At 44.8% G+C, this 24,473-nt stretch overlaps 1 protein-coding gene across 1 annotated transcript in view; it reads left to right on the top strand.

The window, feature by feature from the left end:
• LOC138262003 (protein lifeguard 1-like) overlaps window positions 1-24,473 on the top strand; it is a 268,022-nt gene that overhangs the window by 202,264 nt on the left and 41,285 nt on the right. Inside the window, exons 8-9 of the mRNA XM_069211639.1 lie at window positions 5,624-5,713; window positions 11,656-11,703. Of these exons, the coding sequence (XP_069067740.1) occupies window positions 5,624-5,713; window positions 11,656-11,703 (138 nt within the window). The remainder of the gene's footprint in view (window positions 1-5,623; window positions 5,714-11,655; window positions 11,704-24,473) is intronic.

Genomic DNA, 24,473 nt, shown 5'->3' with positions numbered 1-24,473 from the left:
GGCAGAAGCATACTTCTAGTGCAGAATCAACCAATGAGCACAGAGTTATCCCTGTACTCCAGTCATGAGTGTTATGTTATACAGATTTGTAGAGTGCACTATCACCCAAGGGTATCCTGGTGCTGAGCAGGTGCGAGTCTAGGCACACCTAGGGCATAGTGTAAGTACACAAACAGCGTTATCTTCAGCTTCTTGCTGAATTCAAGAAGTGAGGAGGAGGCTCTTATGTGTGGCAGCAGATTATTCAATGCTTTAGGAGCAATGCAAAAGAAGGCTGGATCACCAGATCTGCTTTTAGGTGTGTGTGGAATTTGTGCAAGTAGGAGTCCAGATGAGTGAAGGTGTCTGGAAGGTTTGTGCAAGCACATGAGATTGTTGATGTAGGCTGGGCAAGTGTTATGTACTGCCTTCAAAGTATGGGTGAGGAGTTTGAATTGTGCTTCTTTGTGAATAGGGATAGAATAGAGCTCCTTCAGGTGTGGTGTGATGTGAGTGTGGTGTGGGAGACTGAGAGTAGTTCCGGTTACTAAGTTCTGAATGGTCTGCACCCTTCTTGTGAGTTTTTTGTAGATCCAGGCATAGATCGTGTTCTCATAGTCCAGCTTACTTGTGACCAGGGCGTACGTGACAGTTATCTGGGTGCTGATTTGGAGCCATTTGAAAATCTTCCACAGCATCTTCAGGCTGTAGAAGCATGAGGTGGTGACGGCATTGATTTGGTTGGTCCTGGCGAGTTTGCTGTGAGTGATGATCCCGAGGTTCTTGGTGTGGTTGGTTGATGTTGACCCTAGCTCTGTTGGCCACCAGGTGGAGTCCCACGGTGATGTGCTGTTCCCAGAGATCACGATTTCGATCTTGCCAGTGTTCAGCTTTAAACAGTTGGTCTTAATCCAGTGGGCAATTTCAGTCATCCGCAGAGGGTTTCTTCAGCAAGAGTAGAACAGTTGCGTGTTTTCAAGCATCTGGGAATGTCGTGGAAGAGGAAGAAGCATTGAGAATGGGTGTGAGCATGGTGCTGATGGGTTACAGTCCTCTGGAATAGGAGTGAGTGGGTAGGGGTCCTGCTGGGGTCCCTGAGTGGATAGACTTCATGGCAGCCTGTGGTTTCTTCTCAGGGGATGATGGGTCATGTGGTTAGTATTGGCTCTTTTGATAAGATCAGGAGGTGTTTGGCAAGGTCTGTCGGGACTTGTTGGGGCTGAAGTTGCTGTAAATGGCAGTGATTTTGTTGCTGAAGAATTGAGAGGGATTGTTGCATAGGTCCTATGAAGGGAAGATTGAGGTGATAGTGAGGTGAAATGTTTAACAATAGCGAAGATTTCTTTGCTTCTGTTGGAGCTGGCATCGATGCTATCTGCCACAGTGGCACGTTTGGTGTTCCGGATCATTTGATGGTAGCATCCTAGGGTGAATTTGAATGTGTGTTTCATCAGTCTGAGTTCCTCTGTGTACCAGCTGGCCTGGAGCCTGGATCTTGTTGTACTGCTGTGTTTGAGAGGGGCAGGGAGTTGGTGCAGGAAGTGATACAATTGTTGATATTCTTGATGGCTATGGGAGGCTATTGCTGTGTTCAGGTTGGTAGGTATTGACAGTCCTTGTCAGTGATGCTTTTCCAGTTTCTGCAGGCTGGTCTGGTGGTGGTGCATGCACGTTGGATTGGTATGGAGACACTTGTTAAGAGCGTGGTCTGGCCAGGAGACTGGTGTGAGCTCGTCGACTCTGATGTTGCTGAAGTTGGTACAAATAGGGCCCAGCAGGGGTGTGGTGATGTGAGTAGGTTCCTTTATTCGTTGGGTGAGGCCCAGGCTTCCCAGGCTTTCAGGGAGGGCTCCTGGATTGGTGTGTGCGTGCTCTTCCTGGTGGAAGTTGAGGTCTCTTAAGTAGGATGTCATTGCTAGCATCGAAGGAGGGTGGTGAGACAGTCTGTGATGGTGTCGGTGAAGTTGATGCGCGGTCCTGGTGGTCGGTAGATAAGAGCACTGCTTAGAGTGAAGATGGCTGTGACATGGATCTTGAGCAACAGGTGTTCCATGTTGGAGGATGAAGTGTCCATGATTGGGTGCAGCTGATGGTGTTCTTGTGGATGATGGTGACTCTGCCTCAGGGCTTGTGAAGTATGTCTTGCCTGGCAATCTTGTAGCTGGGGGATGACTGTGGTGATGCCAGGTGCTGATGGAGGTTTCAGCCAGGCTTTTGTGAGGAAAAGCAGGCCAAGGGCATTGCTGTACAGCAGGTCCCATATCTCTGTGGTGTGTCTGGTGAGCAGGGGTTGAGGAGCATTTATGCAAGTGCGGAGTGCTGTGTGGTTGGTTCCAGGGCTGTATGAGTGTGAGAGAGTGGAGTGTTTGGTGCTGACAGTGATTGTTGGGTGTGGGTAAGCACATGAAAACTTGTAGGAAGCACAGGCAAATGCTGCCTCCATGTTGCACCTCGTGATAATGCAGGATTCAGAGCCGAGCTATGCGTGTAAGCAGTGTACGACAGGGCTGGGGCTTTGTTTATCACCTCTCCAAAGTGTTTGCAGGCATGGACAGGGGTGGACCATAGGCAGTAAAGTCACAGTATATTGGCACCCAATTACACCACCTCTGCCACCTGTTTCGAGAGCATCCATTCCCTCTGTTCCCCCGCCTGATAAGTCACCCCAAGTTGCAGTTAGGTCTTCTTACATGGCAAGCATTGAGCCCTCCAGCGCCCCTTGCTCCAGGGGACACCTATGCACATCCAGCCTATGGCAGCCTCTGGTTCACAGGGAGAGAGCGCCTGCAGGTCAGAGTTGAGGGTTAATACCTCCTTCCCTGCTTGTGTGTCCTATCATACCGGCGGGCCCTCCTAGGCCACCAAAATCACCCCAGGCCCGAGGCAATCTACAAGTTCGGAGGAAAGGGCACAGGACACTCCGCCCTGCTGCTAATACTCCCCCTTTGTACTCAGTGCTCTCCCACAGGAAAGGCTTTTGGCCTTCCTGCAGGCCCGGTTGGTTGCCCTAGCCTTGCTCAATTTGGGGGGTTCAATGGATTCCAGTTGGGGTGGCCTTACCTTGCATAGCAGCTGATGCTAGCCCCTGCAGAAGAGTGGGAGAAGACTGCTACGTGATGCTCACAACAGGGGTGGCCTACTTCCATGCCCTTCACCAGACGCAGAGGCAAAGCTGGCCACTGTTGCACACTCCAATGTTCTCCTGGCAGCCCTGACAAATCTCATTCACAGCAGCTCTGCACAGCTGCTCGGACGACACAGAAGTGTGGCTTCATCTAATGATCCTTTTGGACAGCAGAGTCACCAGCCTGGGTGCTTCCCTATCTTGTGTCTCCCATCTTGGCTGTTGTAGCCACACACCCTCACGCCTTCTCATATGTGCGCTGCTGGGGGACTTCCAGAACATCTTAACACATGTCTCCCATTTCAACCTATAAAAACCAGATTTATCACAACCAACGTCCTTATGGAAGATTGGGAAGCCTCCATGCAAAATCTGTTTTTGACAAGTCTGTGGTTGGTGAAAAAGAAATACTTGGAACTATGAGCTATCCAGCTGGGTCTGCAAGTGTTCCTGCAACAGCTGGCGAAGTAAAGTAGGATGAACCGACAGTATGACCGCCATGCATTACATTGTCACACAGGGAGGCACAAGCTGCTTCATCATGACAGAGGAGGCACAGCTGTTATGGAAATGGGCAGTTGCAAATAAAAAGAATGTTTCTGTGGAACATCTACCTGGATTTCAAAACAAACAGAGAGATATCTTCAGTCACTCCCTGTCAGATTGCTAATAGTGGATGTTCTATCAACAGTGACCACAGCATATCTTCATGAAGTGATAATCCAAAACTAGACCTGTTTGCCATTCTGTAAACAAATATCTTGCTTTCACAAGAATTACTGGCAACAAAGCTCCAGGTATAATGCCTTCTCTATTAAATGATTGATCGCCTTTGACAATGCCTTTCCATCATATCTCCATATCCCTATGACACTGCAGAAGGCCAAGACAGACTCACGTTCACTGATACTGATAGCCCATGTGGCCATGCCAATTTGGTACACCAACCTGATCCTGCTGTGCCAATACCAGTTGATCCCACTGAAGATCCACTTGAAACTCCTCTCCAGGCACAACAGGGAGGTCCTACATTGTGACCTTAAGTCACTGAACCAGACAGCTTTGTTTCTGACAAAATAGAGTTTGGGTATTTTGACATCTCAGTAGATTGCAGGGCAGTACCTGTGCAGTGATGTAACCTTTTTTCAACTACACTGCCAAGTCGAAGTATTGCTGACTATTATGCCAAATGTAAAGGACTCAATAACATGTCTGTACAGTCACAACAAATTCAGTCTTGTCTTCTCAGTCTGGTCAGTCTTAATTACAGCTATCTCTGGGTCCATCTGACTGCAGTATCAAGGTTCAGAAGATCCAGAAATTCCCTATCCATTTTTTGTCCTCAAAGGAACATCAAACAATTCATGAACTTTTTCAGAGCTTTCCACCAAGTCCAGTGACCTCTGATGCCGTGGAAGTTGAACACAGTGCTCTGTCAGTTGATACTGCCACCTTTAGTACTGATCCGTAGGTTGGATCACAAATATATTTCTTGGAAGACAGCACTTTTTCATGCCCCGATATCAGAATGGACAGTGGCGGTGCTCTAAGTCATCACAATAAAGAGGCCATATTTGCAATTAACAAAGGACAAACTCACCTTGTTTATGGCCAAGGTCCCTAGACACTTCCATTTGTTTGAGACAATAATTATTTGTTCTTTCATTCCTGATGCATTGATATCAGCTGAGAGATCACCACACTTATTAGATGCCCGCAGATGCATACAGTTTTAAATTGAAAGAACCAACAATATAAGAATATCTGACCAAATCTTTGTCTTTTTGCTGCCCTAGCATGGGCCATCCCCTGCCTAAGCATGGCATTTCCCGCTGGTTATTGGCCAGCGTAACTTTCTGCCACAAGAGATTGAAGCATCCCTAGACAGATAGGGTGACGACACATTCTCCCAGAAGCATTAGATATTTAGTATACTGCTTGCTATTCTGATTCAAGCATAAATCTGTGAACAATACTAGTGATTGAGAACTGGTGTTACAGGTAAGTAATTTCTTCACTTAGACCCCACTATTTTCTAGCCTCTGCAGATAAGTGTCTACCAACACTGACATTTTTACCAACTTTTCAAGCTTTCTCAAAATAAAATCCTAAAATACCATCATCTTCTGCTGTCCTTTCGTTTGAATCAATGTCTTGATTTGGAATATAAGCCAGGTGTAATTTTGGCAGCAAAACTCTCTTTCAAAACAGTTTTCATGACCTTCAATAAGATCTATGTATTGAACAGGTTTGTCATCTCACTGAATGGAACTGACATGCCAGGAGATATGAAGAGTCAATAACACTTTGTGATAAGCGCTAGACTATGACAGCGTTCCTTGCGTAAAGATGTCTGCAATATTGTGTGGACAACTGTTTCACAAAACTGATTTAATTTAGTGGAACAATCAAACAACTTTCCATTTGTAATGGACATTTTTGATTGGTATATTTTTTACTAAAACTAATATTTTAATTCTGCAGGCTTATATGTTTATTTGTGTTGATTTTTGTTCACAGTGGGACTTCACCATGACATATGGTATACTCTGGGTCGTAGTTCTGGCATTATTTGCCTTTGGAATTCTATGTGCAATCATACGATCATTTGTGAGTACTTTCTTGTTTTTTTATTTTGTTTTTTCCTGGTTTATACAGTGATTCCTATACACAAATATTATATTTACATAAGTTTCCACTGTTAAAGTAAATTTATACACGAATCAAATAATAAACCCCTTATATTATTGTTTCCATACAACATACCACATGTTGATATTAATTATGTTATTTAATTTTTTAACAGTCTATTTTGTTTATGTATATCTAAAATGCTCTTGTTGCATAATTCTGTAACACTTCTCCATTCTAACTATTTTTTCCATTTAGCCGGAGGAGCCCTGACAGTACTAAACCACCTCGCTGAATATTAGGGTTACTAAATTTTACACCACCTCATACAGTTACCAAGCAGAGCACTCTAAAAACCCTATATATCCCAGAGCAAGATACTCCTCACCACATTAGTCTATCAGTCTTTCAGCATTCACTGAAATCCTTCAACCTTGACTGTATTTGTGCTCATTTAAGTATAAAAAATGTTAAGTGCGAATAAAGATGGTTTAAATATTATGTTTTCCATTTTATTCAACCAGTTCATAAATACACATGCCATCTTAGGCCATCTGTTTTGTATTATTAGTAATCAGGGAAGTGTTATAGCTACAATTCTCAATGCAACCTACCAGAATGAAGACCTCCCCTGTTTAAAACATGCCCAGTGATGAAAAACCTGCATTTGGTTTTATTACAGTCTGACTAATGTGCCCCAGAAAGCACAACATATGTCTTCTAGATATTTGTACAAGGAAGGGCACATGGCAAACATGTTCACTCAGTACGGTTAAGGTGATCACCCACAGCAAATATCTGAGGTTTGTACTGTGCAGTTTAGATACCATGTAACTGCATGTGCCATAGGCTGCCACCACATGCTTTGGGGCCCTGGTAAATTCCAAAGAGGGTCTTAGCCTCCTCTCGCGTGACAAACATGGCAGTTTGGTATAAATCACCAGCGTTATTACATCCGCCTGCTCACCATTTTGAAAAATCTAGTATTTCGGTGACTCTAACAAAAGGGCGAATCCACCAGAGCTGAAGTAGGCCCTCTACAACACCCGCATGACAGCCCTCTCCCACATCCGCACCACCTGTGACACTAGAAAGGGGATATCTTGCATAGTCTGGCTCTGCACATGAGCAACCATCTCCCTAGGTTGACAATGATTTGCGCTGAATCCTCTATGTACTCTAAATTTAGAGAGACCTAGGAGTTGTCCCTAACATCTTGGGAGTTGTGGGAGAGATTCAGAGTAACTTGTCCAACTTCTTCAAAATGAGGGAATCTTTTATTTTCTGGCCTCTTGAGGTCTGGGACTAGGCGTCAGAGTTCCCAGAGAAAGATGAGTCCTCCAAGGCCAAGGATTATTGGTTTACCCTGAGCTGAGAGTTTTTCAGTAAAGGTTTGGGCTCCTTTTTGACCGTCAAAAAAAGTATCTGTCTCCATGGAGCCCTTATCAGCCACTGTCTCCTAATGAAAAAAAACAATTAAACTGAAAATAGGACTTGGAACGGGAGTGAGGTGACAAATTCACCATAGCAGCAAAGCTATCTCATCGGCTGCAAAAGCTAGCTTTGCCCCCATTTAACTTTTGGTTCTGAAACTCAGGGCTTCAGCAGGAGTCTAGAGTTGGTGCATTTGATTTAAAAGGGCCTTTGTCAACTTCAGCATCCTGTCTTGTCCTACTGAAGTAGTTTTTACTTCAAGAAAAAAAGACTAAGGTGGACATTTGGGCCCTCATTACGAGTTTCCTGGTAATCCTCCTAGTAACTTCGTTCCCCTTTGTTACATATACCGGGGATACCAGTAATTCTGGAGGGCCATGTTACCTCAGGATTATAAGGTGGATGCTGAGAGACCCCTTAAAGGTGAGGAATTACCATAGGAATCTGTAACTTTGTGTCCATTCCCCTTCTAATTCCTCATTTGTCTCGAGACTTCCACCCAGAGAGTGTGGCTGCTGTTAGCAGTTGAAATCTCTGAATGAAAATAAACAGATCTGATGTGCTCCTGCACATAACATAATTTTGATTGGACCAGTAAACACTGCTGATTACAATTAAAAGGCTCTTGTAATGAGTAACCTTGAGTTTGGTGGAGTTGTGCACCCACCTTGACAAACTTGTGGTTACCGTGTCCATATACAAATGAGGGCACCACTGGGTTTTCATCAGTTTTAGTCAGCTCCTCCAGCAGAAATTATTGGCCTTACAGTTTATGCACTGCAGGGCTTCCAGATTATAGTGATAGTCACCTGACCCTACCTAGAACAGGGGACCATCACTAGATTCCCATGCACTGGACTTGTCAGGCTAGACCTAGAGGTCCCAGTTAGGGAACTTACCTGATGACCCCCACGTACAGTGAGGAAACTTTATGTGCATACTCCTTGTGTGGCTGCTTACCATAAGTGAGTGCTCTGTCTGCGATGCAATGGCCAAGTTGTCAATTAACATCAGCTGCTATGACAAATAATATTTATGTACATGAGGTTGTGTGAGATGGTGCAGCAGTAAAACACCAGACTTTGAAGCACCATGACTGCAGAGCATGACATTTGACTAATCTAACACATTGAGCGCTTCCCCTGATGAAGGACCAGAAACTGACTTTGCAATGAGGAGCATTAAGAATGATTTGACATCATAAACTCTATTTCAATGGAAAGCAAAAACTATTGAGGAGATGAATGATTAACTGATCATTTTAAAATGTATGTCTAATAAATGAATAATGTTCATATACCTAAGGAGTTCTTGGATTACTTGCTTATGGATGATTGATAAAGAAGAGCTGAAAACACAACATATGTAGGCTTTCAGCCAAAAAGGATTGCGTAGATGGACTTTCTTCAGTTTTGGAGAACAAAATTTGGAGTGCAATATGTTCCACCTACAGTATCCTGCTAGGGGTGTCTAAAGCAAACCTAAGAAATCTCCCATACCAGTGTAGCATACAAAGGATTGCATCCAGTTTATGAATATATATGTATATCCATGATCCAGAAATATGCCTCGTATATTATGTGTAGGAACCTTGGGAGCTTCGCCATTTTGAGGATGAATCGTATAAACTTCCTCATGTAAAAGGATTTCTCCTATTCTCTCCGCAAGAGGCTTATTCCAATCCTGTGTCTTCCTGCATTGGGTCAGTGATTTGAAGTCTTTTTTTATTGTCGAGATACGTCTCAAGTGCTTAAAATCTTGTCAACCTACCCAGAAGAGGTCCTGGGGCCTACTGCCAATGTCTCCCTTGTAAGAGGACAGCACTGTTCTCGGCCTCACTGGATCCCGGAATACCTATTGAAGACTTATAAAATATTGAGCAGTTTTCAAGTTGTACGATCTCGCTTGGCTACCTAGAGGAACAGATCATGAGCATGTATGGATATTCTAACATTCCATTTTGAATTCCACATGAATCATCGGACAAGAGAGTGACCACACACCGAGTATAACAAATACAGGGCAAATAAAAGTGTGGACCTTGGCCACCCTGGCCTTGGCTCTTCTGCAGTTGGCTGGGCAGAGAGATTCCATGTTGCTGTGACTCTTTCAACTGGAGAAATGTAGAGCAGTCTGATCCATGACACAAATTCAAGCCAAAACCCATTCTTAGTCGGACCATCACCATACCTGTTGACTAGAGTGAGTTGAATGCCATTTTGGCGTAAAGAGACACGATCAGAATAGGCTCCACTATCATCCACGGGCCTTCTAGGCAGTTGTGATAGTGCCAGAGCTTTAGTGTGTTTGACCTGTTGGACATGAACCTCGATTAATCAAAATGAACGAGATTTCTGATCATATTGAGAATGCAGCTAGCCAGGATTTTCCCAAGTATTTTGGTTTTTACTGTTTACCAGTGAGATAGACCTGTACAAACTACAGTCGTTCCTAGACCAACCTTTTTTATGAATTGTTAAAAATATCTAGCATGTGCATATGAGTGATTAGTCAGTCACTTGAACAATTCTGCTGGGCATCTATTGAAACCCAGAGCCTTACCCCTACATCTGCAATAAGGCTAAAATTGTCTCATTTTCTGTTAAATGCCCATCCAACGTTGCTCATTTCTTTGCACCAGTTGCGAAAGACATTGCACTGTCTCAGGTTACCCAGTCACTTACTGTCCTGGCAGCATGTAGTAACGACCAAAAGCACAGGGTATTGCTGCATCCCCAGAGGCAGTCTACATCTGAGTCTTTTTTCCACTTATCCACTTGCTTTATTCCTCCCTTTCTCCGAGCGAGGGAAGCAACCTGGTAGTCTTGTTGCCTACAAAGAAAAGCAAGTCTGGACCCTAATACGGAGTAGGATCCACCAGCTATATTTCCTCCACAGTACTAACCCTACGATGGAGGAGATGCAGCCAGTGTTCTTCTCCGTGTTTAGAATTTCATTGTAAAATTGGGTGATTTTCAGTTACTTAAACCTCGGAATAAGGCCCTCAAAACCCATTTGTTGTCTTATCAGCAACCAATTTAGCTTTCTGAATGTAGTGATGACATTGTTTCTGTAAAAACAAGGTTTTGAAGTCATTGAACCTTATAAGCCAGCAGGTCAACGTACCACAAACTGGCATAATCTAATAAAAAAAATATAAGCACTTGAATATTTCGGGCGAGTTTTAGCTCAGAAACGGAGGGCCAGATTTATGAAAAGGGGCGCATCATGTCATGATGTGCCACTTTTCTTGCGCCCCATTGTGCCTCCTCCCCCTAATGCCACTGTGTGCGCTGTATTTAAGATACGGCACACCATGGTGTACGTAAGGGAACTAGCCTAAAAAATATTGACGACAGTTTGGAGCTCTGCAGGATTAGTGGCAACAATTTTGACGCTAATCCTGCAAAGTGAAAGGAGGCCCATTGAAAACAATGGGAGCCTCATTTTAACTTTAACATCTGCTTTAGGCAGGCGTTAAAAATTACGCTATAAATGGTGCATTGGAATCTCATAGATTCTACTGCGCCATTTTTCTGAGGCTCCTAACCGGAGCGCCCAACTTGTATACATTATGCCTGGTGCAGGCATAATGTGACACAAGAGTTTACAAAGTGGCGTAATGCGTGCATTGCGCCACTTTGTAAATATGGCATGGCGTTTTTGCCAACCTAACAACACATTAGAATCAGAAAAATGACACTAGGGGTTGCTTAAATCTCGCCCGGAATTTGTGACTACTTCTGAGATCTGTTTTTCATGGAAAGCTCATGGTCAATAGAAACCTTTACAAACGGAGCTCAAAGCATGGGCTTTTTCATTTTCACCTTAGTTGCACTATACCGGCGATTTCCTTGAGGTCTAGGATGTTGTAACTCTTCAGAAGTCATGGAGTAATTGATGAGAAGCACTTGCCCTTCTGCTTTTGCACTTGGTCATTGGTTCTGCGATTTGCACGTGTAAATTGCAAAGCGGGTAAGAGTGGTAATGTTTGGCCCTTTCTTGGAGGATGGCCAGGGGTAAATCCATTCAGATATTTTTATTTGATGTAGAAAATATGAAAGGTGACTTGTTTGCCTAGGGACCCAATTTATCCTTCTTTGGTGAGAAGTGACTAATTTTCATGATAAGCAGGCCTACTCCTATGGGAGGCGGAGGCATTGGCATGGTAAAGCTAAGAGCTCACTTGAAAACCTATAGTTCAGAAGCCATTCCGAGAATGCCTTTTTTTTAACGTTTTCTAAACATGTTCCCCCCGTCACCTTGTAAGATATGACTGTCCAGTGTTATGACATGACAGTCAGTAAAATATTTACTGAAATCTAGTGATCACTGGCTATTGTCCTAATTATATGATATAATTTATATCATATGCATTATTCCAGTCATTCCAAAAGCAGTTCACTAATGTCTATTTTTGATTTTGCATTTATGGATCCATGTAAATTTCTGTTTACAAAATGATGACTTTATTTTTTCATTTTCAGTGGCTGCAAATAGTTTATGCTTCAATTGGAACTCTTCTCTTTGCTGTTGTAAGTATGTTCACAGTGGTCTCAATTTTATGTTTGTAAACACGATTGCTTATTTACAACATGCTCCCTGTATGTTAATGTGGATCCCAAAGGATGCTGTTTAGAATGTTTTTTCCCCAGATATATAATTCTGTATCCAATGTATGTACGCTTGATGTGCACTCAAGTGTTATTGTTCAGTTCACATTAAATATTAAACTCCTTCTTTGCCTCTCTGTAGTCTTCTCAGCTTTACATTGCGATGTTCCTATTCCTAACACTTCAGTAAGGAAAGATTTCTATTTGTACATGTAGGATTGTGCCTGTGATCTACAAGAACAGAGCTCAAGAACATTCCTCTTTAACGCTACATGCAGTAACAATTCTTAGCTAAGGTAGCATTTGAGGGGCATGGCTGGAGATCCAACTTTGCCACCTCATTGGTTGCTTTGTTGGTCTTGCAATGGGATGTATAGGCTGTACATAAAGCTGTTAAGAACTTTCCTTGAGAATGCCAGTTTTGCATTTGAAGACATTACTGAGGATTAGTACAGTCATCATTGGTTTATCTAGTAAAAGGTCTAATGGAGGCTGTGTTGGACTCCAAGTGAAATGTATGGTCTCAAATGATGAGAGCTGATATTTGGAATGTGGACAGTAAATGCACCAATATATAAAGTTTTTAGGTTGAGCACAGCAGCGCGCAAACGCTGCTTTTCCGACGTGTTGGTATATATGTGGGATTTTAACCACAGCCATCTCATGCCCATCACTTTCACTCATTTGTGGGCTTGCTTTTCGAAAATCCTTTGATGACATTGATAAATGCTTTACATTTGTCCTTCCTTGGGGCAGTTTTGTTACTGTCTTGGGGACCGGCCCTTTTACATGGATAATTGCACGTTTGCCAATATGTTTGAGTGCAAATGATCTTCTTTTTCCTTTTGTTGCTTTTCCATGCTCTCACGCTTATGGCGGTCATGGCACTTCGAATTGACTTGCTTATGTCAACTGTTTTACTTTTCATTTTCAATTTATGTGGCAAGAAAAGTCCAGTTAGGAATTTACAACGCTAATAGCTCTAACTTGAGCAAATGCAAGACCCATTGCACTGCAAAATCGTGTCATCTATCTGAGGGGTTTTAACCATGTGTTGGAAAATGGGTTATTGGTAAGGGCAGGTAGTACCTACACTTAGCAATAAGCCACTATCCGCCACTTAGGTCCAGTTAGGTCTCAGTAAATTAAACCTAGCTCAACACTTGGTAGCTTGGCAACGAGCGACAAGGCTTAACTTAGGAGACAAAGCGTAAAGCATTCAAATATCACAAAACAGTCATTAAATAAAACACAGGCAACATTTTAAAAATCCAAAACCAATTTATAAAAATAGATTATATTTTTATCTTTAAAATGACACCAAAACGAATAACATTGGATAAGGGGAACCGGAGATATGATTTTTTAAAGAATTAATGCTTTCTAGCGCATAGAAGCAACTAGCGCTCAAGGGATTAAAAAAAGCTCACACTGGAAAGGAACAAAGTCCAGAGTTCAGGCCACCCACGAGGTAACACTGTCACACTTACTTTCAGAAGTGTTTGATTCAGGAAAGTGGTCCACAGCACCATCCAAGGGTTCAGAGGCTCTGGTGTGCCTCTTGGGGTCTGGGACTACAACTCCCACAATGCACCTCTTCAACTTATGGAGTTGCTCCAAAAGTCTCCAAACTTCTGGATCTTCTTCCAGAGGTCCTTTTTCTGTCCTTGAAGTGTCCACAACTTGATCCAAGGTTCCAGAAGCTGTGAGTTGCTCCTTGGGAGTTGGGACTACAATTCCCAGAATGCACCATGTCAGAATCCTCAAATGGCCACTGGACGCTGGTCAGCTGGGTTCTGCTTGCAGGACTTGATGCAGGGGACTCTGGGCAGCTCCTTTGTACCTGTAGCAAACAGGGAGTCCCTTCTTGAAGCAGTAGAAGACAGGTAAAGTCCTTTTAATGGTGAAGCCCAAGTGTGCAGCTGGTGCAGTCCTCCAGAGTGCAGTGTCCAGGTGCAGGTCAGGGGTCCAGCAGGGCAGTCCTTCTTCTCCTGTAGTTCTTCCTTGTTGCAGTCTGATAGGGATCTGAAGTATGGGTGCAGGTCTGCTAGTTGTATCCTTACTCCTGGGTTAAAAACAGGGGGTCCTGGTTCTCCGATCAGGTGCAGGGTCCTCCCCCCTGTGATGACCACTTCCTGGGAAGTGTGGCAAAAATAAATCCCAGGGAGCAACATTCCTCAAAAATCCATCATGGCCGAAAGTGATTTTTGGAGGTTACATCTGGCTGAGCCCCTCCACTGGTGTGGCTAAAAATCCTAAACACACCCCTCTCCTAATCTAATCAAGGGGCACCTAATTGTCTGGGTTTGCAGGATGTGAGGGTGTTGCTGGGTTGCTCCATATGTCCTTCCCTGCCTTTGACGACCAGTTTGGCAGCCCTCCCCCTTCCTGCTTCACCATCTGCTGAGGGGAGATCTCCTCCCCCAGGCACATCTCTTTGTGTGGAGCCAGGCCACTTCACACCTCATCAAGGCAGCCTGGCCAGGCTGCCAGAGGCTGGCCAATCAGAGCACAGCAGCAAAAACACTGCAGGGCTGAAGTTGGCAACTTTTCAGGCAAAGTTTAAAACTCTTTACCTGAACAAGTTATATTAAATCCAACAACTGGGAGTTGTGGGATTTATTATAACAATTAATTTGACACCAGACTTCTGGTATCTGTTACTTAAGGGGATTTTTAAAATTAAAATAAAGTCTCCCCATTCTAGCCTATGGAGGCCATTCCCTACAATGAGGGAAAAACAAATGTGCCTGTTTTACCTCACTAGGGCTTATAAAACTATTTATATAAGGTCCCTGCTTATAGTTACATGGCGCCCATCCCTAGGTGCACATAGGGCACACCTTAGGGGTGACTTATATGTAAAAATAAGGTAGTTTAAGACTTTGGAACTACTTTTAATTCCAAAGTCGAATTTGCATGTAACTTTAATTTAAAAGCAGCCAGCAAGGTACCAAACATACCTAGGTTCGGAGTTACTATTATGAAGCTGGACCACAGGTAATAGTGACCTGTGGCCAGTATACGGGTAAAATAGTTTCCCTGTACTATCAAAGCCCAGTCCAGTGCATTGGATCTGGAGTTTGTAGGGGACCTCTGCTAATGCAGGAGTGCCCTCACACACCAGAACCTGCACCCTTCCCTTTGGACTACGACTTACAGGGGTACACCAGCATGCCAATTGTGGGGTGTAAAAGGTACCAAGGCAACCAACTTTAGAGGAGAGAGCACAATCACTGGGGTCCTGGTTAGCCGGACCCCAATGAAAACAGTCTAAGCACACTGATAGCAGGCAAAATGTGGGGATAACCATTCCAAAAAGAGTGACTTTCTTGCACACTGTATTAGGATTTCTCCAGGAGGGGGGCAGTGTACAGTCCACTGGGATCACACTCTGGCCAAATATTGTTTTTACCATGTATAACATGTAGGGCTTCAGCTTCGTTGCAAGACGCTTACAGGAATTACATGAATTGGCTCAACTCCAGATGGACATGTCTTGCTTGCAAAAGATATATTTATTAAAGAAGAATCACCCTTTACACTACTCAAAAATGTCCCCAAACCAGACCATGTCACCCTCTGCCAGTGATTAGTTTTCTAGAATGGCATTTCCAATGTTTCCAAGCAGGATACGGAGGGTCTGTGGGTGGTCACAGATGGGACAAACAGGTAGTGTCCTCTACCTTGCCTCAAGTTATGTGCCCAACCAGAAGCAGGGAGTATTTCTCGGTTCTGCAATAAATGAAATTGCATCTTATGCAAAAGGGTTGTCAGACTTGAGGTGATCTCAGGCTCAGTATGTATAAAACGCAACAATAGTATGGAGGACAGAGCATATGCAGAATAGATCTTGTTGCATGACCTTAGACTAGTGAACACATAGCATCGAAGACATCCCCTATGGGTTGATTTCTCTTAAAGCAACACAAACGTTTTATAGTATGATCAGTCCATCTTACTTGAAAAGAGATTGCCTGCCACCCTCTAAGAAGCAGACCAAGGTCTAAGAACAAGTTAACGAATGCTGATTTGAGAGTGACACCCGGGCAAAACATTTAAGTGCACAAGCGAGGAGCTTCATTACAGATGTGAAGTGAATGCCTCTACTGGAGGGTGTACAGAGAAGAGGTGTCAGGCCCTCAAGTAAAAGGAATGCTTACCTGGATGCATTCGCCTTCCTGAGGTTGTCTGTGAAGATGTTAAAGGCTCTGGAAGCGCCAGTATCCAAAAAGGAGGTTCTGTGACTGTAAATAGCATGATGTGTTTGAGGGTACAGAGCCCATGTGGCTTTATGCTAGTTTCTGCAAGCATTTAGCAGCTAATTTTCTCACAAATTACATTTGTGATGATCTGACAATGACACTGCCCATAACCTCTCCTATACCAAATCCAGGCAAAAACCCTTCATGTGTATGTCTTATATTCCTAGCTTCCTCACCTATATTGGCATAAAGGCCTTCACAGAGATTTTAGCTAATAGGCTTGATAGATTGATGCGTGGCCTGGTGCATCTGCATCACATAGATTTTTTGCAGGGCTACTAGATTGGAAAGTACAACACAATGATGTCATGCATGTCATTGGCACAGTGAGACTGGATGGCACAGGTGCAGTCCAGTCTCTGATCTTTGCAGAGAAAGCTTTTCATAGTGTGAACTGGGCCTTATGAAACAACTTATTGCGGGCCTGTTGTATTGAGAAGGGATACCTTAGATGGGTTATAACCAGCTACCAACAGCTCTCTGCGAAGAGAGGATGAGGGATCCAGGCTCTCTTTTTCTTTCATTTTCCCCTAGTCTGCAAACCTTGCTAAGTAGAATAGGGTAACCTACAAGTTCTGGGTATTAAATAGGGACAGGAAATATTTCAGGTCATAATCTTTGCTAATGATGCCCTGGTATCAGTGGTAGAGATTATCTCGTTCTTTCTCTTGCTCTTAGAAGAACTCGAGATTTCAAAGGGTCTCTGATTTTACTATTAATATGGCCAAATTAAAAATGTCTGCAAAGCTACTGGAATGACAGGCATTTGAATATTCTACTCTCACAAGTTGAAAATGGAAACCACTAGATACCTAGGGAATGTCATGGCTCGGACCATAAAAAGCACCTGAGAGCACAGCATCAAGAGCCTCTATAGAATTATGAAAATTGAGTTGATCAGCTGTTAAACCGTGCATTTTTCTAGGTAAAAGATTGGGCATCTGAAAAATGAAAAACGCTATCCTTCAGCGGATTCCATTTGTGTGAGACACTTTCTCCGGTTCAGAAGGGCTGATATCCAGAAATTATGAGAGGGTTATAAGTCATTCACCTGGGGGAACAAGTGAGCTGGGGTTAGCTGGGGATAGGCCATACATGACATGAGGTAGTGTGCTTTAGTGGTCCTAAATCCCCTGTGGTACTGCTAAACATTCCTTCACTAAACGTTATGGAGTGTTCTAGGGAAGAGACTAAGGGTTGGGTTCCCATAGATCACACCTTGTTTGAGTGTCCCTGTGTGAGTTCCCTTGGAAACTCAAGAAACAGCATTATGATAAACTTTACATATCCCTGATGATAAGGTCCACATTAGAAATAGGGCACAGTAAAGCTGTCACAGAGGGACTGACCAGAATACCATCTTCCTTCATCCCCATATATGGTAACCCCTACCTCACCTCTGAATTGAATGGTAGATATTCTTGCTAATGTAAGAATGTGGCATGCACTGAACTGGGAGACCTTTTCCACAGAGGACCAATCGAGCCATTCCAAGAAATGAAAGACTTGGCCCATATTTATACTTCAATTGCACCAAATTTGCATCATGTTTTTGACGAGAATTCGGCGCAAGCCTAACCCATATTTATATTTTGACTTTAAACACGTCTAACATCAAAATATAGGAGTTTGCACCATTTTTTAAATGCATGCACCTACCTTGAGTCAATGAGATGCAAGGTAGGCGTTACCATCTAAAATATTGTACTATCCCCATAGCCCAATATTTATCCCTCCTGTGCTAAAATAATGCACAGGTGGGAGGAGGGGCTAAATAATGGTGCCAAGCTTGCTTGGCACCATTATTTAACGCCTAGATCAGACCAGGCATTAGGGGACCTGTGGACCCATTGCCCTCCCCAAGCCTCAGGAACACCCCCACCTACACCAGAGGGCCACAGGAGGATGGGGGACGCCATCCCATGTGAGTAGTGTAAGTAAAGGTAAGTATTTTTTTTTTTCTTTTTTAAAGTGCCACTGAGAGCCCTAACTTTGGGGCCCCCTGCATGGCACAGGGTGCAATGGCCATGCCCAGGGGGCACTTGTCCCCTATGCTGGCCATTGGTGTGGTGGGCATGACTCCTGTCTTACCTAAGACAGGAGTCATGTTTTTGGTGGTTGTGTGTCAGGAAATGGAGCTAGTCTGGTTAGAGGCATTGTTTTTGCCTATAACCAGGCTAGCCTAATTTTTTGATGCACAACCCCCTCCTTCCCTACCGCCACCCCCTCCCAGCTAGCGTGTTTTTAAAGACGCTAGCCCAAGTTTAGAGCCAGCTTGCGCCATTCTTTTAATGTTTTTGATAAACAATTTTTATTGTTTTTTGCATAGGGAAAGGGTGTGGGAAAAACAATACAATACAAACGAGATTAAGGCACAAGGCAAAAGACACATGTAATTTATGGAGTTCCATTAACAGTTTAGTATCAATGTTTGCAATCAACAATCTTATTAATTTTGGGCCTATCATAAATCCGTCGATCTTTTATGTCTCCCTGTTATTTATTGTTTGGCTTGTCTGGTTTATGTTAGTAACTCCAACCATCGTCCCCATATCTTTTCAAATTTACTTGGGCATCCTCCGGACTCGAATACTAGTTTCTCCTGGCTTGCACACCAGTCCACCCCCTTTCTCCATTTTTGGATCGATGGGCCCTCAGGGAGGGTCCAAGTTGCGGCAATGTCCCTCTTGGCGACCAGTAGTGCTGTGGCTGTGAGCGCTCGTTTAGCACGTGTCCCTCCCATCTCCTCCATTACCCCCAATAAGGTTAGTTTCGCCGATTTTTTTATTTCTTGTCCTAGGACCTTTCCTGTATCCCGGAGCACTCCCTCCCAATATTTCTGTATTATGTGACAGGTCCATACCATATGGAAAAAGTCTGCTGGTTCACTCGGGCATCTTGGGCATTTGGCAGATGGGAGTGCACCCATTTTGTATAGTTTGGATGGTGTCAGATATGCTCCATATAAATAGTAGAATTGTATTGTGCGGAGTCTGGCCGATATTGCCGAAACTTTGGGCGCCATCAGAGCCTCCATCCATTCCACTTCTTCCAGGGGACCAATCCATGACTCCCATTTAGTCCTGAGAATAACTAAGTTATCAGGGGCATTGTTAATTAGTGTTTTGTAAATTTGAGAGACGCCTTTCTCCTCTAGCCTTCCCATAAGTATTTTGCTTTCCAGTGGGTTAAAGTCCGGTATGGGGCCTGTGGTAGCTAAGTGGACCCTCAGAGCATGTCTCAGCTGGGGGTACCTAAAGAATTGTGCTTGATTTAGCTAAAATTCTGTTTGTAGGTCCTGAAATGATTTCATGGCCCTCCCTTCCCATATATCTCCGACTAGGGAAATACCTATTGGGTCCCAGGTGGCGAATCCCTCCAGCGTAGCCGAGGAACCTAGCCATTTCCCTCTCCATAGCGGAGTCTGGAGAGTGATAACCGTATTCCAGTGAGTGTAGCGTAGTGCTGTGCGCCACGCCAGGAAGACCACCCTGGTTACTTCCTCCATGTCATGGGGAAGCAGTGATCCGTATAGAATATCAAGGATCTGTGGGAAGCTCAGGAGTGTCAATTCTGTCCTGTACGCCGGGTCTTCCCAGCCCCCATTAAACCATTTGTGGATCACTATCAATTGGGTTGCCAGATAATATAGATAGGGGTCTGATGCACCCAAGCCCCTGTCGTATGGTCCTCTCCGGCAGTGTTGTATCGCTACACGGTGCCTATTGCCCCGCCACAGAAATCTTCCTGTGATTCTTTCAAGATTTTTTAACCAAGAGTGAGGGATGGGGATTAGAAAGTTTTTGAAATATGTATAGGAGCCTTGGTAAGATCATCATTTTGTATAAGGCCACCCGACCCATCACATTTAATGGCAGTGTTTGCCATCTCTGCAAGTCCGTTTTGACTCGTGTTAGCAGAGGGGATAGATTTTTCGCCCAGGACAATTCAGGCAGGAGGGATATCCAAATGCCTAGGTATTTAAAACTCAGTCTGGGTAGGGGTATTGTATTTTGCCAATCAAAGCAATCACATGTATTCGTAAGCGGTACTAGAATTGATTTGGTGGGATTCATCCTGAGGCCCGAGATTTGTTCAAATTTCTGTAGGAGGCACAGGCTTCTGGGACCAGTTATATTTGGTTCCTCCATATATAACAGAACTTCGTCTGCGTTCGCCTTTGTCTTCATGTGATGGGCTCCATTTCCATCCTCGGTATTCTGAGTCAGTCCTGATCATCTGCGCCAGAGGTTCAATGGTCAGGGTGAACAGAAGGGGGGACAAGGGACATCCCTGTCGTGTACCTCTGCAAATGTCAAAGCTATAGGATATGGTCCCGTTAACTTGTACACATGCCGTAGGATTAGTGTATAGCTCTTGAAAAAGGCGGCAGAATTGTTTCCCCATGCCTGCCCTTCGGAGCACCAGGAGGAGGAATCCCCAGTCAACTGAATCGAAAGCTTTCTTGAAATCTATGAGCAATTGAACAGATGGATTATTACCGGCCGGGGTGGGGAACCCGGCGGAGGCTTTGCCCGTAGTGACCTGTGGGCTCGTTCGATTGCCAGAGTCAGTCCTGATCATTCGCGCCAGAGGTTAAATGGCCAGGGTGAACAGAAGGGGGGACAAGGGACATCCCTGTTGTGTACCTCTGCGAATGTCAAACCTACAGGATATGGTCCCGTTAACTTGTACACATGCCGTAGGATTAGTGTATAGCTCTTGAAAAAGGCGGCAGAATTGTTTCCCCATGCCTACCCTTCGGAGCACCAGGAGGAGGAATCCCCAGTCAACTGAATCGAAAGCTTTCTTGAAATCTATGAGCAATTGAACAGACGGATTATTACCGGCCGGGGTGGGGAGCCCGGCGGAGGCTTTGCCCGTAGTGACCTGTGGGCTCGTTCGATTGCAAACCATGGTGCAAGGCGGTCTGCCCCCATCCAGGATCTGAACCATTCCTCAAGGAATGCGGCCAACGGCGATTCTGCCGTGGCCTCAGGAAGACCCACCATGCGCAGGTTATTGCGTCTAGATCTGTTTTCTGCGTCCTCTGCCCTCCTGTGCAACTCTGAGGTGTGCGTGGTCAGCATTGACACTTGGGTTTTAAGAGTCTTTATCTCGTCCTCCGCCGTGGAGATTCTAGACTCGGCTTCCGTGATTCTGGTCACAGTGTTACGGAGGTCCTGTCGGATCAGGACGACATCCACTCCAACTTCTCCTATTTTAGATTCGACAGCTGTCTGGGAAGCCTGAATTGCTTGGAGGATTGCCGCTAGGTCGCTGGATGGTGTCCTTGGGTCCCCATCGCCATGTGGGGTTGAGTCGTCAGGTCGGGGACCCGCCGCGCCCGTGGTGAACTGGTCCATGCGAGTCTGCGCCGTTGTTTGTTTGGTTGGTTTGTCTTTGCCCATGGTGTTTGAGTGCAGCTTTGGCCTCACTAGGATCTCAGTGGTCTATCAACTGTTTATGGCAAAGTTGTTTCGTCTTCGTGTAGGGCTGACCAAGAGTCCCCAGGGGGTGAACTACAGCTCGTTATAGTGTATCATATATTGTGAGCTCATTGGATAGTTCCAGGGATTCTTGGGGGGACGCAGTGTTACATAGTCCAGTTTTTCTTCTCTATTGTTGTTACTGCTTCCTCCTGTTGATGGTCTATCCTGATAATGGTTCTTTTACCCTTCCGATATGACCCCGGGGCCTCCAGTATCCGGCAGGTGAGGATGTCTAATGCCAGGGAGCGAGGAAATCACCCTAGAGAGAAGAGGAGCGGATCACCTCTCGTGGTTTATAGCGTGACGTCCCCAGGCCAGGTCTCCATCACAGCAAGAGGAGCCGGGGTGGGGGGGAGTGGGGAGCGATGTACGGGCATGTCCCCTATGGCACCAGGAATCCAATCTCTCTTTTTTATGAACCAGTGTTTATCTCGGTTCACAGTTTGTCCTTATTGCCCAATGACTTCTTTTTGATGTCTTCCTGTTTCTTTGAGGGGACTGCGGGGTTACACTTGTCTGATCCGGCCTCGGCCTATTATAGGTCGAGTCGTTCTACTTCCCTTGCGGCCAGGCCCCTGTTCTCAGTTGTTTTGGCTGCTGTTCCGGGCCCCTTCTTCATCACTGGGGTCTGGCCCGACGGGTCCACCCCCGACCGCAGGGAGTCGCGCACCTCGGGGAAGAGGGAAGCAGCAGCCACTCGGGCCTACCTCTTTTCGGGTGCGTCTCTATCACTGTGTGTTCCACCTGTGCACTCGAGGGCACCCCGCCAGGCGACCCTCGCTGTGGCACCTCATCCTGGCTTTCGGCGGCAGGGGCCCTCGTGCCCCAGCAGGTCTCCTTATGGTCCGGCGGTGCCTCCAGCGGCCCGCGGCGGGTCGTCCTCTCCTGTCGGGTGTCAGGGAACCGGGTTCGCCGGTCTCCACCCATCTCGCGCCCCAGCACCAGGCGCGGAGCACGCCCCTAATCACCCCCTGTCTTCTGGTCAGATCGGGAAGGGGGAAAAGGCCGGGGGGACCTAGGGATAGTGTGGCTCCCGGCCCGGGGTTCACCAAAGTCTTGTTCAGCCTCCGCGGCTCCCCAGCCGCAACTCGCATCTCCCCGCCTCAGGTGCTCCAATAGTTCAGTTCACTAAGATATGGATGAATAAGAATGTGAGCTTCCTAAAAACATTGGAAAACACAATGATAATGGACAGCACCTGGGAATGCGTCAAAATGCTATGCCTTCCCAGGAGAGGCCTAATGCTTGTCCTCTTTGTGTGTGTACCGCATTTTGCAGCACACATAGAAAGAGGAAAAAGCCTCAAAGGACCTTTTTTTCAGGAAGATGTCCCTAAAGCATAGACATCAGCTCACTAACTTTTGGGCTGTATTTAAATTGGACTTCATATGTTTCACTCGGACATAGCACCAAGATGATGCTTTCCCATTTATTGACACATTGGTACTTACAAACTACAACATATAGGAGGACAAAATGGGTGGCGGTCAAAAAGTAACTGCACACCACTACGTTGCCATCTTGGTAAACAATAAACATTGTGTGAAGGACATAGAATTCTAATATCTTTATGTACTAGCCCCCAGGCCAGTGTGTTTGGAGTATCCAAACTAGCCAAGGAACCGCCCTGAAGCATTCTGGTTGACTTTAGTCTTCCGCTGTAAAAAATAAAGTCTGGGCAGACCCTCAACTTTCTAGAAGATCTCCAATAAAGCTACACATCAGGTTAATTGGGCCCTATATCCTCCAGTCTAGAGACCCTTCCCTGGACAAATCATATTTGAGTCCCTTTCTAAAGCAGGGTCACAAAGGGGAAAAGTATTCCACTATTAGTTATCTGCAAAATTGTAGGAATTTGAAACTACTCAGTATTAATATGCTCACTTCTCACCTGTCTCCGTGTCCACAGGGTTTCTTAGCAAATTCTCAGACTCTGCTTCTTAATGACCAATTACCAGGAGTGCTAGAACCTTGAACACCTTCATTCTGCCCATTTCATGCAAGTTCATACTACATCAAAGGCACAAATTCCATCTGTGGTTCTGTACCAGACTTGCTCGGTCTAAAGTCATGGCCTGCCAGAGCAAACGAAATAGAGAAATTCACGATTCAGAGTAAAAACAAATCATCATGTAGGCCTTTGAAACGTATAATGCTCAGACTACAGTTGCAAAGACAGGTTACTTCTTAGGATGTTTCTAGGTGTTCTCAACCTCACAAAATAGATCTATTGGATGATTGGAGAATTCAACTTTACTCCAGTATTGGAACTTTCATAGATTCCCATGCTTGAATCCCTCCCCGCTGTCGAGTTGGGAGTCCCCGCTGTTATACAAAAGCAATGCTCTAATGTATATATGCATTACAGGCATTAAACCTTTAAATTAATGACATATCACAGTAATTTTGTAAAAATGGACCAAACTCTAGAATCCACCAATTAGGTTGCACCACCTTCTAGAACATTCCTGTGAGGAGCTGCATTCCCTCAGATTTTCCACGCACGTCGTGCTAAGCGGTCTCCTCTGAGCTCTGCTCAGTTCTTTCTCAGAAATCCTGTTCTGAGGAGTTTTGGGATCTCAACTACTCTTTTTCTTCACAAGACTTCAACTTTTATTGAAGTAGGTGCTTCAAACTGACCAGTATGTCAGAGACACCTAAAAAGGGGCTATTCAGACCTTGTGCTATCTATATGAAGAAGAGGCTTCATATTGATGACCCACATGACGACTGCATATGCTGTCTCTACCCGAACCATGACCAGAGACTGCAAGGTATGTAGAAAAAAACTTATACTTAAACTTATAGAAGTTAAAGACCAGAAGCAACCCTGTTTCTGATGATGATATTGCCCCCTCTTCTGTGTCAATCAGTAAAACTCCTGTGAAGAGACATAGGGAGGATAACACCAATGAACCTCCAAAAAAGGCACTTA

The sequence above is a fragment of the Pleurodeles waltl genome, chromosome 10, assembly GCF_031143425.1.
Source record: "Pleurodeles waltl isolate 20211129_DDA chromosome 10, aPleWal1.hap1.20221129, whole genome shotgun sequence".
NCBI classification, from domain to species: Eukaryota; Metazoa; Chordata; class Amphibia; order Caudata; family Salamandridae; genus Pleurodeles; species Pleurodeles waltl.
This window is presented reverse-complemented; position numbering and strand designations above follow the sequence as displayed.